This window comes from Channa argus, chromosome 18, assembly GCF_033026475.1.
Source record: "Channa argus isolate prfri chromosome 18, Channa argus male v1.0, whole genome shotgun sequence".
Taxonomy (NCBI): domain Eukaryota; kingdom Metazoa; phylum Chordata; class Actinopteri; order Anabantiformes; family Channidae; genus Channa; species Channa argus.
In genome coordinates this window covers 12,305,428-12,322,720 of record NC_090214.1, presented here as the reverse complement: position 1 = coordinate 12,322,720, position 17,293 = coordinate 12,305,428, and the positions used below count along the sequence as shown (strand labels likewise).

Below are 17,293 nucleotides of genomic sequence, written 5' to 3'. Positions count from 1 at the left end.
TCTGTTTTTCCCTTGTCTGTATCTCTCCCTTCCATTGCTTGGAGACAGATCAATAGTATTGATTGCCAGTGTTTGAGTCGGCCACCTTACCAGCCCCAGTTCTTTCTCTCTACAAGAAGATGAACCACTCCTAATGGAGACAGAAGGGCATTTTTAGATATTAGCAAACAGGAGGAAAGCAATTGAAGGGGAACAAAAATAGAGAGGTTCATTTTCATCATTGAAACAAAAGAACAAAGTGCTGAAATTATTGATTACATAAAGTATCTAAAAATTGGCCAAGTCTGTATACCTCTAGTTGGTTAAGGTATACACTGTACATTAAATTATCTTTTTGATTTAATTATACTCCCCTCAATTTTCTTCATTAGTCCTGGACAGTAAAGCCATAGACTCCAACCAGCCAATGAATGCCCTGATGCGTTTGAACCAGATCCGGCCGGGGCTGCAGTATCGCCTGCTGTCCCAGTCGGGACCGGTTCATGCTCCAGTCTTTACCATGTCTGTGGATCTGGATGGAATTGTTTATGAAGCATCTGGATCTTCCAAGAAGACTGCCAAGCTCCATGTTGCTGTCAAGGTAAGAAGGCAAATAAAAGAAATGGAGTGAACTGTATAGCTTGTGACTGATTTATAATATCTAAATTTAACTGTTGCTGATTTATGTTTTTGAGATTTTTTTTGGCTACTTTCTAAGAAGAACTTTCTAAGTTACACCAGCATTCACATCTGTGTGTATCTAACTATGTTTTTGTCTCTGGTTGACTTTTAGTGTGTCTGTGTGTGAGCATGTGCGTGTGTGCCTGCCTGCGTGCATGTGTGTGTGGAAGAGGGAGGATGGAGGTGGGCAAATCCATGTAATCCCAAAGCGGTTGTGAACAAAGAGGCTCTCCAGAGCACAGAGCTGGGATAATCCACTATTCGCTCCATTCCCATAAAAGGCTCTTTCTCTCCATCTCTCTACCTTCTCTTCTCCTTCTCTCTCACTTTCTTTCTGTCATGTACTCACCTTTTGATCTTGCTTTTTCTCCCTCAGTTTATCTATTGACTGTATTCCCTCTCACACATTCTCACAGTGAAGTGGCTGGTTCACCAGATGTAACACAATCACCTATTTAGATCAAAAACGTTCATTCTGCTTTACTCATGTGCCTGCATATCTGTTTACTTTTGAATGACTTTGCTGCTCTGTTTTCTTTTAGCAAATGTGACTCTTTAAAACCTGCTTGTCAGAATGTCTTTTTTTGTAGCCATTTGCACATTGAACTTAGTCATTTCAGTACATGCAGTATACTGTAGGACGATATTTGTAGTTGTATTTATAATTTAAGGAAGTGCGAATTTTTTCCTATTCTTTTCCTGCCATGTACCATTCTCTTAACTTCTTTTTAAAACACTTTGACACCTACCCCTAGGTTCTCCAGGCGATGGGCTATCCAACAGGTTTTGACTCAGACCTGGACCCAATGAGCTCGGATGAAAAGTCGGATGGTGAGGGGAAGAGCGAGTCCTCACACACTAGCAATAACCCAACACACTCCTCGGACAGTTCTAACACACTAGAGGTGGGTTTTTTTTTTTTTTAATTACTAAAATGCAACACGCAGTCAGTGGGGTTTAAGGAAATAAAATGTTAGACAAATAGAGTTTTCAGTCATGCTCTATTATTCCCACATTACCTTTGGTGTTGCATATTATGATTGATCTCCCAAGTTTGCTATCCAACATGTGCAAGCAAAGATTTGATGCTTTTAAATTAAATTACTTTAGTATCCTCATTCCCTAGGTGCGAACTCAGGGTCCCATACTGACAGCAAGTGGGAAGAATCCCGTCATGGAGCTAAATGAGAAGAGACGAGGCCTCAAATATGAACTCATCTCTGAAAGTGGAGGCAGCCATGACAAACGCTTTGTTATGGAGGTGAGAGTTTTATATACACAAACTGATGCTGGAAAAAGATTATAAAGCACATGTTCATGTTTACAAGAGTGTGAAGCCATGGTAAAAGATATACAAAGATTTATAAAAAATGTTCAAGTTTCACCCGTACACATGCACTTCAGCTACTGTATAGGGAGATACATATAGAGGCAAGAAAGCATACACACACACACACACACACACACACACACACACACACATACCCGGATCACCGTTAGAGTCAATCAGTCAGCTTGGTTCCTGGACCAGGCCTTTTCTCTGCGGGGCGTGTTGTTTTCCGACATGCCTCGCTGCTCCATCGCTCTGCTGATTGATTAGCAGGCCTGCTTCACAGCAGGGCGCCACTAAACAAGTCGTCCTGTTCACCCAGTCTCACTGGCTGAGTTACTGATGATGACTACCTTAGCATCACTGTGTGATTATTAGTTTTGACAAAGCTGTAATATAAAAAGTACAGCTTTGTCAAAACTGTACAATACAAACATAATTAGAACGAAAATATTTTGGTGGAAAAATTATATCATGGCTCCAGATCAACATGCAGTTTGCTTTTTTGTCTGTGTTCATGTATATTCATGTCAGGTGGAGGTTGATGGGCAGAAATTTCGTGGGGCAGGCCCCAACAAAAAGGTAGCAAAGGCCAGCGCTGCTCTAGCAGCTCTGGAAAAACTCTTCTCTGGTCCCAACGCAGCTGCAAACAAGAAAAAGAAGATACTGCCTCAGGTAAGGTTTTCATTGAGAGCCAAACTGTCAGAAAACCTTAAAATAATAATCTATTTAAATATTAATCCAGGGCAGCGTTGCCTCAACAGACAAACGATACAATTCGTTCATTTTGTTCACCCATTAAATAATATTGTGTTTCACACGTGTCTGAACAGACAGGTACTTGACAGTGCTAAGATCAGCTCTCTTCCACTATCAATGAGCTTGTGTGATTACAGATTTGTGAACAGGTCCATAATGCATTAGAATGATATTGAAAATTGTTGTTCTCGTCTCTGTGTTTAAATAACACATTGAATATGTGTTGCATGTGTGTGTTCAGACTAAAGGAGCTCTGGCAGCAGCAGCAGCAGCCTCAGCAGTAGCAGCTCAGGTAGCCAGAGGAAGAGGAAGAGCAGCCCTCGCAAGAGGAGCCTTTATCAGTGCGGCCGCACCTGGATATGTTACTCCAGGTACCTTAGTCTTTTCCAAGGGCAATTTTATAAACTTAAATAATATAACAGAATTAGGTAAAAGCAAATACACACAAACAATTGCAGTTGACATTTACAGTATTATATTTGATGGCACTGTGCCATAATAAATATGCCATGTCTAAGACTTTGGATCCTTACATTTAGCATTACAAAAGTTATAGCATTCCCTATTCCTGTCTAATTTGTATTCTATGTAATATTTGTTTTGTCAGATTTAGCATGGTACTTTGTAAAAAGCTGACATTTCTTTCTTTACTTTTGGTTTTACAGTATTGACATATAATCTGCTTTAGGCTTTTTGTTCAAAATAAGTTTCCATTTTCCTTCTAGCCGTATTAAAATTTGCCGAAACATGACATTTGGAGAACTCAGTAAAAAACCGTTATGTAACAAAAATGCCTACTGATGATCTGAAAATGTTAGCCGTTATTTAGAGATATATTTCAGTTTATGCTGAACCTCCACTAACATAGGATTCCACAGCATGGCTCAGATTCATGTTGATCTTGTTAAGAAGAAGCTTTCACTAAGGTATCTCACCTTGAGCCCACGGCTGTCTGCTACAAGTCAGGGTGGCTAAACTCTCAACCACACTTACTGCTGAAAAGTGCAGCCTGGAATAAAAAAGTGTGCAGTTGAATTATACCCTGTAACCTCTGCCTTAACAGGCTTTGGGACGCCGTATGGCTACAGCCCCGCTGCAGCAGCTGCTCCTGCATACGGTATGTGCCACTTCTTTGTCTTCCTGTGAAGTATTTATGATTTTACCCACCCTCTACCATCTATAACCTTCCTGCCTTCTTTTAACCTTTCTCATCTATTTACCACACGGCCCCCTCAGCTTATCATCTCTGCTAACCATTACTGAATAAATAATTTCTTCAGTACTTTCATGTAGCATCTGCAGCCTTCCTCTCCACTGCCTTTTTGCTCTAACGTTTTCCCCTTTTTTCCAGAAATCTTAGAAATTGATCCAATTCTAATCCAAGTTTTAGGGTTTGGCAAAAAATTTTAGTCATAATTAAACAAAGCTTTTTGTTTGGCTCACTGTTATGTCTCAAGAAAATCTGTCTGTGCTTTGGCTAATTGTCCTCTCACCATTTGTTAATCTGCTTGTACCACTCACACCCTCATCTGTTCTGGTTGGACCACTACGGAGTCAATAAAGAGCTGCCAAATTCAAAATTCGTGATCAGGATGGCATACAGATTGCACTTGCAGTCATATCGTTACCATTTGCTGTATGAAAAAGAAAAAGTAGGAAACTGAATAGAAGAACAATCATCTTTGACTTGCATTCCAGTCTTTCCCGAACTCACTTTGCCTGTGCCGCAGTCATCTTCATTTCTGTTCAAAGTAGCAGAAGCCATAGTGTAAGTTCCTCACTTTACCCACGGTTATTTAGGACAGGGTGTTAGAATTGCTTCACCAATGCAGCACTGCTGCTGCCTTGTTACTGCTGCTAAGGGCTTTCCATGTTCTTACTCTGGAAAGTGGTCACAGGGCTCACCCACAAACAGACAGGAATTAAAGACATTTAAGGGCTAAAATCTATACTCTTGCTAAATTCATTACATACACCTCTCTGTCACACTTATTTTTACCTCAACAGACTCTGTCTTGTGTGGTGTGTGTACATATGTAGAATTGGGAGGCCTCTCTGTCCACTCCACGCTTTGAGTTTGAATGGGTCTTATGTGCTGGCTGAAAGTAGTCTGAGGCCCCAGGCAGACATTAGTATCCCCCTGAGATCCCAGCAGCCCTGTATATATAGAGTGCCTCAGTTTTTCTGTTTATTAGAGCTGTAACTCTGCGTTTGTTTGGGATGTTTCATATCCGTACTCAGCTTCTACATTACACATTTTTGACGGATTTTTGTGACAGCTGGACTAAATGATATACTCACTTTGCAATGTTGGGTGCTGCTGAAGTTTGTCAATTTTTAGTCATTTTCCTCCTACTGGCTATGACTTCCCAAAAATGAAAAGGGAGTGAAGTACATTGTTTTGTAACGGCTCAGTGAAAATATCTGCTAAGATATTAGTCCACTACTGTATCTGGAGGTGAATGAAGTATAAATTGTTGCACACTGTGCATCTATGCCCCATTACTCCTCCATACATGTCAGATATTCTAATGAGTGATTTTTATGAGTTCAGCTGACTCTGATCTTTAACCTGAGCTGTAATTTCTCACAGTAGAAAGTGGAGTTTACTAGGCGCAATAAAAAAACTGAAGATAAACATGAAAACTAGAATTATACTCAAATTAGGATTTGGAATACAATGTCTTGCCCATACAAAAAGTAGGAACCTAGATGTTGGGATTTTTGTCTTTCTCAGTGAATACCAAGATGTGATCAAAGACCCCATAGTAAAGTTGAGATACAGATTGTGGGTTGCAGTGAGACTGAAGTCTTCTAAATAAGAGGACATATTGTTCAAAATGAAAATAATTCTTCAGATTCGTCCCTTTGGAGCCTACATTTCACAAAAAAAGGCACATTACAATTTAGGGAACTGCTTCTTTTGTCTATTGGATACACTTTCTCTCCCAGTGCTGCTTTAGGATTTCTTGTTGGCAAAGAATTCTGCCTGACTTTTTAGGACAGTTAATAACACAGAACATTGTCCCCTCAAACATTACTTCTTGGTGTAAGACAGAACAGTTTATCATAGGGCAAAGAATGGAAAATATTCCAAAAGCTCTTTAAGAATGGTCCATTTCCTATTCAGGACAGTACAAACACATTATCTTGCTCTGTCCTCTGTTTTTCCACTTTACTAGAATTTGGGCCCAAATTTAGCAGCTTTGGCCTTTTTGTTTTTCTTATAACTGCATTGTTGTCGGCAGAATAATGGCTAAGACTTGAGATTGTTGCAACATCTGACACAAGCCAGTTTAAAAGAAAAAGGCTACAGTTACAAGTTTTACCTGCAGTATTTGCCATAGTTTTGCACACATCATATTTTTATCACATCAATTTAAGATTGGTTTGCTCACATTAAGTTTGCCTCTAGAAAAAAAGTGAAACATAATCTGGCTGAAATGTTGGCTTGTTGTGTGATCGTGTACTGCTCATGTTTCTCAGCCACTGGAAAAGATAGAAAAACTACTAAAATTGGTCCCAAGTTGTAAGAAGCTCAAATTAACATTAACTTTAGCTATATGCTTTCTTCTCTTTAAGTCTCTCCTTCCTAGATTCTCATAACCACTGGTGAAGGCTTTCATCTTGACTGTTGCCTGTTCCAACATGCTCACCCCCTCTTTTGACAGCCCTGTTTGTGTAGTGCAACACTTGTTTGGTGGATGTACTTGTAGTGAAGTGTGCAGTGTAGTGAGCATAGAAACATTTTGGTTATTTGTTGCCCTGGACTCATGCAGAGCTGTGCTCTTCTCATGTCTCTCCTCTAGGTTTACCCAAGAGAATGCTTCTGTTGCCTGTCATGAAAGTGCCAGCCTACCCTGTCTCCCACTACCACTTTTTTTAGCACAGGGGACATAACATACTGTACCAAATGCCCCTTTTTCAGTCTGTTTATATTTTCTACTATATCAATGATGGGCAGAGGATTCAGGACTTGAGCTGAAGATTTGTAAAAGTGCTTTTTTGGCTTTTTGGTTTGTGCAGGTTTTTCTTACAGTTTGCAAGAATTTTTATTATTAGGAAAAATATACTGCAGGTTTAAATTCTTAAGAGATTAAAAAAACTTGAAGGATTTTTACTGTGAATTGTTACCTCATTCTTTGAGTCTGAATAATATATATCTATTATACCAGTCTTTTGGTATTGTGTTTGTTCTTTGCTCAGAAGAGGACAGTCTTTGCAATATAATAAACACAACACACACATTCTCTGTAAAAAGAAAATAACATGAGCTATGTGAAGGATGTATAGAAATAAATAAACAATGTTGAAAAGTAAATAAAGTTTATCTCCCATAAAAGCTGAATACTGCCTGGTGTATATCTGATTTAAAGGCTTTCAGCAGATAGGATCCAGTAGAACTTTTAGTTTGCTTTGTTAGGTTTGTTGCAGATTGGATTTGGACTAACTACAGCAGTTATTGTAATTCACGTGGGAAATAATTTACCAGTAGGCACTGTAATACCTTACATCTGAACATTAAGCTTTAATTTCCAACCCTCATACATAGACACATTCTCACACAGACTCAGCTTCAATCTTTCCACCTATCACAGTGCCTCTCATTACATCCCTTTGACCCTGAGCTCAGTGAGACATGTTCGAAGACAAAGGATGACTTTAGAAAGCTCTAGTTAGACCCTTCATCATGGATTCAGCTGCATGATCTCATTACCTTATAGGGATTAATATGTAGCTGGTTTCCCACAGCTCCTACAGTACAGCACGTATGGAGAGCTTTTATGTGTTGTCACATACGCCACCTGCAGACTTTGTCCCACTCACTATATTTTTGACCTGGTTTCAACTGGATTACGAGGACCTTAAAATTATAAAGACAAAAGGATTACTCTGTAAAGTCTAAAGCTGAGTCTAAAATTATTTGACTTTTAGCATTGCAGAGACATTGACATTGCATGCTGAACACAAACAAACAGCTAGTGACATTTCCACAGTTTCATTACAGACAATCGAAAGCAGCAAAATGGAAGAAAATTCCAACTTCCCTCTCGGCGTTTTTTATGTTGTTATTGTTTCTTATTGTTTATTGTTACACATTTATTGTTTCGTATTTGTGTACCATTGGTGTCCTTCTGTCTCTCACTCTGCCTTCAATATAGGCTTCAAATAAAGATTTAAAGATTCAGTGTAACGCTGGCCTATGATCAAACAAAAACAGCAAAAAAAGTGGAACCTGCAGCAAACGACATAGTCCAATTTATTCCACCGACATGACAAAGGTCAAAAGTCATTGCAAGCCAAGACAGGGTTATGCTGTCCCTTCACCTCATCCTGGTCATCCAACCAGCGAGAGATATCCCCTGACAACATCTCCATGGTTACAGCTGTGAGGCACAGTCATTGGATGAGAGAACCCAATACAGTGTCTTTTTCAATTTCTGATAAAACTCCACTGAGTTGTTACAAAAATCTGGGCTGTGTCTGACATCAACCCCTATTCACCACTTTGTAATAATCTCCTAATGTAGAGTGTGTTCACTATATAGTGCACTTAAAGTATCCTACAACGCAGAAGTAGTGTACAGCACATAGCATGTACATTATTTCTGCTACAATTCCCACAATGCATTTGGAGATGAGAAAATGCCTCTGTGCAGCTCAAACAGCTGTTACTGGTGATGCAGTGTGGCTACGGTTAGTGGTCAAAATCTTAATTGACTTAGTGAACTTTAAACAAGGGAGCAATGAATGAGTGAATAGGGAGTGATTGTGGACACGTCCCTGATATGTCTTACACCACCATCTCAGGACTGAAGATTATTTCCAGCTGTTGTTTTATGTGTTTTTATTTAAATACTTATTCTTCCTTATATATGTCTAATATCATGTGGCTAACATGCTCCCACCACTGCTAAATCTTTGATGTAATATTTCTGATTATGATTTTTTTTCTCAGATCCTATTTTATTATGTTAAGTTCAACCGCTCACAAAATGTCAGACATTATGGAAAATACAGTCTTTCCACTTAGATGAGAAAATTTCTACCATTCACATGACTACAGCTTAGCTTAGCATGAACAATGAACGCAGTTAGAAACAAAATCCACCCACCAGCACCTCTAAAGCTCATTGCATCTTAATACTTTCATATGTACATTAGGACAGAGCTAGGTTAGCTGTTTCCCTATGTTTGCAGGCCTTGTAGCTCTAAAGTTATATTGAACAGACAGGGATGAGGTTGGTTCGTAGGCCACACAGTTGTCACAGTCATTAAGAAAGTGCATTTATGTGCATCAGCCTCATATTGTGTTAATTGATTTCTCAAACTTTTCATACACTAAATTTTCTTCCTCTTTCTCCTTTCGCATTTCACTGCAGGTGGTCTTTTCATTGACAATCCCTTCTACCAGCCGCGGACCATTGCTCCTTTTATCATTCACCTGGGTCCCCAGGATCTCTTCTCTGACTTCTAAGGGCAGCAGGTTGTTGGAAAGCCTGATCTTCATAGCTACTTAGCTGCTCATGCGCCCACCTGTGTTTCCGCCCGTCTGAGTGGGCTGCCTTTCTATTCCAGCTGGTGGACGCACTGATCTGAAACAGTTTTGGTTTAATCAATCCGCTGGAAAAACGTGATCTGGAAAACAGCGTCAGAAACAGTCTAGACCTACTGAATGAGAAGCTCAACGCTCTTCTCTCTGTTTTCTCTTCCCTCCGCCCTGATTATCACATCACAGGAGAGTAACTTTACACAAAGCAATATTCTGATTTCACGAGAAACGTTCAGCTGCAACTGTGCTAAGCTGGGCTGAACTTTGGTCTTTCTTATAGCAATACACCTGAACTCCTCTCTTCGAGCTTATTTACTTGAGAAGATGTGAATGTCCAGTGGAGTTTTACCCAACACAGCATTGCAATAGCTCAATTTGATTGTATATTTATCGTATGTGTGTACATGTGGCTATAACATGACTATATACACATATATGTAAGGTGTATGTTTCTATAATGACGTGCTGACAATAACATTAATATATGATGATGTATTTATGTAAATACCTTATAAAATACAACTATTGTTGGTATAAATTATTTTAGAATTATAAAGTGAAATGTAACTGTAATATCACAGTATAGCTTTCTTCCAATTTTATATACACTGAGCAACTGAAGCTAGTTCAAGGAGATGCAATATTATCTTTGGTATTCCTATTAATCAGTGCTGTTAGAAGAATAATGCTTCCTTCCTCTCCTTACGTCACACTTTTCCTCTATCCCCGATGTCTTTTGGAGCCTTTCTGAGCAAGCTCTCTGCTGTCCGAGGTTTGTTTACGTGGCCTGGAGCAGAGGCGCTCACTACTGAACACATTCATAGCCTAATCACGCCTGTGCGTACACAGCCACACACTTCTGCTGTCACAAAGCACATTTTCTATAGTCTCACTGCTGGCAGGGAATACTGTTGTTACAAATACTTATTGTGTATAGTATGTGAATACTCTGATGTACATGACCCACACTTTAGCAGACTCAACATTTAACACAAAGAACAATCGTCAGCTCTGTCCCGCTCACATTAGGGACCAAAAGCACAGCTCAGTGAAGCCCATTACTGCTTCTTCTCTCTGCACACACACACACACATGCACACACACACACACACATTCACACCCTTCCCTCCACCCTCCTATGGCTGTTCTGTATTGTACAGTATGGATGTGAAGCAACTAACGGCAGAAACAGCTTCAAAGAAGGACCTTGTTACACAATCTGAAAGACATAGCACAAACTATTGGCCGTCTAATTAAAGATAAAGCTCAGCTAATATCTTGGGACTTTGAGTTGGATTTCTACCCTCTTGCCTCCTACATTACAATCAGGATCTCTGATTGAATAGTGAGATTTTAGAGTTCATTTATAGAGTAGGCATATTTTAGTGGTTGGTGGTGTTCCCTGAATGGATGCTTTGTAGCCAGGTTTGAGGTTTTACCATCCTGATGTTGTTAAGAGCAAAGTAGAGAAGGCCTGAGTGTACCAAAGGTAGAGAGAGGAGGTTTCAGATACTGCGGCTGCATGTGATGGATTAGAGCCAACCGAAAAAAAACACCAAAATCTGTAAGCCTTGTAGACTCCAAACTGGCTTACAAACAATATTCTGCATTTTCTATGGCATTAAACATTTATAGCTAAACAAATAGTTCTAAAACTTTGAGGATAAAATCGTTGATAAACTCATAATCAGAGTCAACTGGTCAGGGAGGAATCCAGATTATAAGCGCTACTGTATCTTCTAAGCTCATTTCATAATTGGGATCAATAAAGTAATTTAAAGTCAGACAGCACTGCAGTCATTTTCACAGTTTCCACCACATTTGAATTACCGCTTGGGATCAAAACATCTCAGAGTCTCTTTAGCATCTGAAGCCAGTCGAAGAGGTCATGGACCTTTAGCCTTTTAAATCTTAAAAGACATGTTAATTGCTTATTAGTTGTTGACTGTGTAGTGGCAGTGTAGTGAGTTTAGCCCTGCTGTAGCACATAGTGAATTTACATATTTAGTGGTTAGACAGGGAGATGAGTTATTCCAGCTTTATTATTATATTATGTTGGGTGCAATTTGTGGGTATTGATGGAACAGTAGGTCTCTAAGTAGGTCTCATAGTAGTCAGCCTTTTGTTGGGTTTCTAAGAATTTCTGTGGAGCATACAGTACATGCAGCTGAAAGCTCTTCATCACTTATTTTTTATTTTTAGCCCTTAATAGAGTCAAGATGTCAGTCAGCAGAAGCAAAATCATACCAAACGTGCATCAAAAGGCTTTGATTTTCCTTGTGCTCGCCTTGATCTGGGCACCGGTTTGATCTCCTGTTTTTGCCCCAGCTTCAACAAAAACAAAAATGAGGAAGAGACAACGACTCACTAAAGATCCAAAGCCATTTTTTTTCAACACAGTAATTCAAATTAGAGTCAGATTGTGACAGAGTTAAAACCCAAACCAATTTGGCCAATTAATTATTATTATATAAACATCTTAATGGACCCTGGTGGACGACATGGGTCAGCATGGCCCCTGGAGCAGTGTGCAGCTAGACAGCTACATACACATAGATACATTTTATTTTTTTTATTTTGTTAAATGTACCAAGCAAATTATCTACATTTGACCTAAACTCCAAAAGACTGACTTTGGTAAATGTAGTAAAACATGTACAGTAAATAATAACATTAAGGGTGGAGCTGATTTTATCCACTTTAGGTGCTGACAGGTGGTTAATCTACAGTGATTAGCATTTCTTAGTCCGTCATAGTTTCATGAAAACCATATAATGTTTGTCTATTAAAACCACCAGGTGGTAATGTTTTGGCTGTCTATCAAAACAGTGTCAGTGTCCTGGAAATTAAAACTCCATGGATATTATATCTTTGATATTATATCTCACACTTGAGAAACAGAATAAATTGGTGCCAAGATCGTCTCGCTTCTCTGAAGTGCAGCACCATGAATTCATTTCTGGTGCTGAGGTGTCTTGTACAAACTAAATCTATGGTCTATATAATAGCATGTTCTCCATTTTTATTGACTGCAGGTTGTTGCATCCTTTCAGTTTCTTACCTAGATACTTTTTTTCCCAAAATCACACAGCATCTGTGGTGAACAATGATCTGAGAGAGCGCTGCTTTGCTTTTACTTTCTCATCTTCCTGTGGAATTTGTGTCCAGGTGAATAAGTTGGAGCTTTACTGTGTGGAAACAGACTTTCTCTATTAGCTAAGAATTTCACCCGGTTTCCCCTCTGCCCTGTCTTCGTCTCCCTCTCCCCCCGTCCTCTTTCTCCAGATGGCCCACATTAACAAGGCAGACAGTCATACCTCAGTGAGCAACCTTTTCATTTCCCCTCAGACTGTACAGGCGCGCACGAGGAGTCACCCTGACTACTGACCCTGTCCTCTTGCTCTGTTTGCTGGACAATCGCATTCACAGGAAAGGTGGCGGAGTGAGAGTTCAGGGAACATAGACTTTCTAAAACAAGCACAGATAGTGCGATGGGACTGTACAAGCTGGTCCACAGTCATAGAGAATTTCCTGTGGTTAATTTAATTTAGAGTTGTTGTTTACGGGTTAGGCACAGGACCTATGTGTGTGTTTCCTGTTAATGAAACAGGAGGCAAAATATACTCTATTGTTATACTATACCAGTTTTTATCGCCATGTGAATCATTGTTGTACATGTACAGTAACAGTGCAAGAGAGGAATCTGTCTAGGTTCTGATTAATAAACACACATTACATTATTTAAGGGTAGATCTCATGACATAGAAGACCCATGAAAAAAAAACAAAGAAGAAAATGTAACTAATGCTGCTCCTCACACAATCCAATTAAATTACCTTTTTTCAGTACAATAAGAATTTAAACACTGAGGAGCAGATTCAGTATCTTACAACAGTCTATCTCATAACACAGCATCATCAGGGAGTTGACAAAACTAGTCATTACTCCACTTTGAAGTCAAACTAGAAAAAACTCTTTTTTTCCACAGGAAACACTGACAGTAGCCATGCTTGAAGGCTTGGGCAGTAATGTCTCTGTGGATAACTTTCCTAGTGAGTAATGATTGTTTGTGCAAGACTGGGGTCCTGTAGAGTTTTCAGATGGATGTTTGTCCTGCTGCAATAAACCCCCCCACCCCCCCAACCCCCACACACACACCCACAAATAAAAATGATCAGGAAACTGGCAGCCACTGAACACACATGCACACACACACACACTTTCTTGCATCTACTGTTTCAAAACACTGCCTGTCTGTGGGCGTTCAACAAAAACTACACCTGTAATCTAAGAAGCACAAAACACACACAGGCCATACACCCACACATCCTTCTCAGGGCTACCTGACACACACACAGACACACACACGTGTATGCAAATAAACAAATTCACCCTCACAAGCACACATGTAATCATGTGTAAATATCTCACCACCAATAGCAGCTGAACACGTTGAGACAGCATGAAATGCTCTGTGCTTTGTGGGTTACCCATGTGATTGTACTGTATGTAGAGAGAGTCACACAAGGGTTTAGGCCTTGTTCGTGCTTTAGGATTTGAGCCATGTATCGCTGCAAAAACATATTCCCATCTTCCTCATTTACTATTTGATGCTTTATAAAAGGCTGTCTGTAGCATTGTAAATAATGGAGTTTGCTTTTAAATGAGTGTTTGTGGAGAAACAGGAGTTATCTGTCAACAATTCAAGCTTTGCTGTCAGGAGAAAAGACGGTGGAGGGCTGTATCCGAAAATACAGGGGCTTTGCTTCTTTAGATGCTGCAATATGTTCAGTAGTAGTTAGAGAGTTCTGTGAGTTTCCATTCACAGGTAGTGTCCGATTTTTGGACTTTCTGTTTGGAGAGCGATCAGTTTCACCAAGACCCCGCTTCATCTCCCTGCCAGGTCACAGGTTGGAATGAAAGAGAATGATGCAGGGATGTTTTCAGTAATTGGTTCAGGTTTGTTCTGCAGGATGATATTTATTCAGACACCAATGGCCTTTGTCTCACAAATCTGGTCATGTGGGCTGTTTAGAAGTGATACCATACAGTATGTGATCTGATATTCATCGTCTAGACAGTCATGAAATGTCAGCTTTATGAGAAATCTGCTCTGCTGTGTGGAAATCCAGCTGCTGAAGGAAAACAGTGTCCTGCTCATTCTTGTATTAGGATGAAATCGGGATTTATGAGTTGTGCTAAATTTGTCTGGAAGCAAAGGGAGAGAGGAGCTGCACAAAGAGCCGGAAAGTCCATCCACGAGCTGTTCTGAACTCAGCACAGGAGCAGAAATAGACCCGGATCATATTTCGACTGCTGAGGCAAAGTTAACCGGACTAACTGCTGAACACATTCCTTTCTCTGGGCGTGTGTGTGCATGTGTGTCTGCGCACATAAATGCACACTCACACACACACACATGCACACACTGCTGTTGCATTGTTCCTGGTCAACTGATTGTTTAAGTCTAATATCCTCCTGATAATCGATCAAAGCATTTTGGTTGAGAATGTACTGTACACTGTTGTTATAGTGATTGTAGAGTAGAATGTATTTGCTCATAGAAGGAGTAAACTTGCTTTTTGTAGAGAAGCGTCTATATAGAATATGTATGATAAACACACATATATACACATATATATGTAATGTCTATGAACTACTTGTGTATGAGAGTTGTTTTGGGTATATCTGCGCTGTTAGGGTTCATTTTAATTTCCCTTTTTTAATTTTATTATGATGTTTTATGAGTAAGGAGTGTTTAGTTTTTCCTGTAAATATGATTTTTTTTATTTTACATTTTTAACAAAACATTAATGAAAAGAAATGGTTTTATGATGCTGCATATGAAACTATGAAGTGATATCTGTTCACAGAATCTATTTAACCCCTTAAATGTGCAGAACAAAATGTTGTAAAATGTAATGATGGCAGGGTGTGAGACGCACAGGTCGTGCTCAACAGAAGCCAATGGCAAATGAGGAGGGGTCCTTTGAACTCGCTCTATTGATCGTTTTAATTAGTAGCAACATTCACAGCAGTGATGATCTGTGGTTGTCACTGTTCTTGACATAATTATGCTTGATGAACTAAAAATAAAACAAGAGAAAGTGCTGAATCCAAATGTGACTATTTGTTCTTTTTTGTCTCTGGTAAACAGATGGCGTGTAAGTAAACAGCTTATAGCAGTAATGATGCGCTAAAGATGACGGGCTAATGTAGACATGATGGGAACAATCAGGTCACTGTGGAAATAACGGCATAAACTGTTCACACTTAAAGATTTTTATCTAACTTTTTAAAAATTTGCTACATTTTATGTTTTTTAGTGCAAATGAACAGAAAGAAAAAAAGCAATAATTTCACCTGCACTTCATCATAATTTATCAAATGTACCATAAAACAAATGGTTTGTGAATTTAAAAGGTCAGTAAACAAGAATAGTCTACACAGCTCTGCTATGCTCGATGAGTTCAACTTTTGGCCTGGTGGTGACGATTTAAAAGTCAGGGTTACTAAAGATTTCAATAATCATCATAACGGAAATATGAACATAATCTCAGGTACATCTCTCCATTATTTATACTGCTTATCCTTGTTAGACTGGATCCGATCCCAGTGTTCACTGAGTGAGCAGCAGGGTTCAACCTTGACAGAGCACCAGTCTGTCGCAGGGACAGACGAGGTTTTAAAATCACTTTTAAAAGGCTTTGCAAATAATGAACTGTCTATTAATAGACTAATCAATTGTTTGTGTAGTGTCAGAAATTTAAAATGTAACATGTCAACCACTTTTTAATCTAAAGAAACAAATAAAAATAGAAGTAAAAATTCAATAACTTATTAATAATAATTAATTAACTTATTAATAATTTATTTCAGCTACCGCTTTGCTCAGTTCTCGTACCCCCTTATCATTCTCTCTGGGGGTGCACCTGTGGTGGCCCATCAGATTTGGGGGGTGTCCAGTTTCACTCCAGGTCACAGTGTGAAAATGGTTTAAAAAACCAAACAAATTCAGTCAAAATGCAGAAAAATATATACATTCATTATCTTTAACACCAAAGTTGAGCCAAACTTTATAACATGGGTGTAAAGTCAAACTAACAGTGCGTGTTTGGTCTCAGAGCAAATTATTCAGGTTATTTCAAAGTCTTCACTTAGGTCATTATTAGTTTGGGTGCAACATTCCCGAATGTCATTTGGAGCCAAGTATTTTGATTTAGCTTCCTGAGACACATGGGCAAATTTGACCATAGTTCTGCCCTAAAATGTCACATTGTTAAAGCTGTGACACCTGAGAGTGATAATACTTGTGTCATTATCTCATCTGATCACAGAGCCACAGTTATGGGCGATAATTGGCAGGTTTGTCTAAGAAGAATTTCAGCACATGGCAGTTCAGCAATATGAGCTGTCTGTCATGTTTAGCACAGCACTGCTGGAGGCTGACTCAGAGAATCCGGAGACGTCTTCAGCAGTCAACACCATCGGCACAGCCACAGCCGCCAATCATGCTGCAATGCAATAAGTGGCGTGATTGTACAAATATATGTGTTTCCAAGCAGAGAACAGCTGAAGAAGTGCTTTTGTCTAAAAAGAAAGCAAACGAGACGGAGAGGATGAGGATTAAAGTCTCCAGCCGATGACAGTAATCCCGACAAATTAAACCCCACTCACACAGCAGTGGATTGTGTCAAATGTGGCAGGTCGGTTATGGAAGCATTTACTTTTTAATGGTATCACATTGCGATGTGAGCTTGTCATTGCATCATTTTCAAATTGTGTGACCGAAATTAGGGTGTCATCATCTGTAAGTCCCAAAAATATAAATGCCATCCTGTGTTTGCAGAAAACCTAAACACGTCAGAACATCTCCATCAGATCTCCTGTTGAATATAACTTTTCCCAGAATGACAGCAATTGCGTTGCTCAGAAGTGGATGATCATAACTGTGGAAACGTGATAAATTATTCGAAGCACAAAGTTTGATG

The 17,293-nt window shown here is 39.3% G+C and overlaps 1 protein-coding gene across 7 annotated transcripts in view; it reads left to right on the top strand.

The window, feature by feature from the left end:
• Nucleotides 1-15,417, top strand: part of strbp (spermatid perinuclear RNA binding protein) — an 82,254-nt gene extending 66,837 nt beyond the window's left edge. For 6 of the 7 annotated variants that reach the window (XM_067484889.1, XM_067484892.1, XM_067484893.1 and 3 more), the window contains 7 exons: nucleotides 372-580; nucleotides 1,416-1,565; nucleotides 1,787-1,921; nucleotides 2,525-2,665; nucleotides 2,991-3,120; nucleotides 3,813-3,866; nucleotides 9,133-15,417. In XM_067484889.1, the coding sequence (XP_067340990.1) occupies nucleotides 372-580; nucleotides 1,416-1,565; nucleotides 1,787-1,921; nucleotides 2,525-2,665; nucleotides 2,991-3,120; nucleotides 3,813-3,866; nucleotides 9,133-9,227 (914 nt within the window). In that variant the 3' untranslated portion in view covers nucleotides 9,228-15,417. Of the gene's footprint in view, nucleotides 1-371; nucleotides 581-1,415; nucleotides 1,566-1,786; nucleotides 1,922-2,524; nucleotides 2,666-2,990; nucleotides 3,121-3,812; nucleotides 3,867-6,558; nucleotides 7,092-9,132 lie in introns of those variants that run through there. The other variant, XM_067484894.1, reaches the window with a different exon arrangement.
• Nucleotides 15,418-17,293: the final 1,876 nt, after the last annotated feature.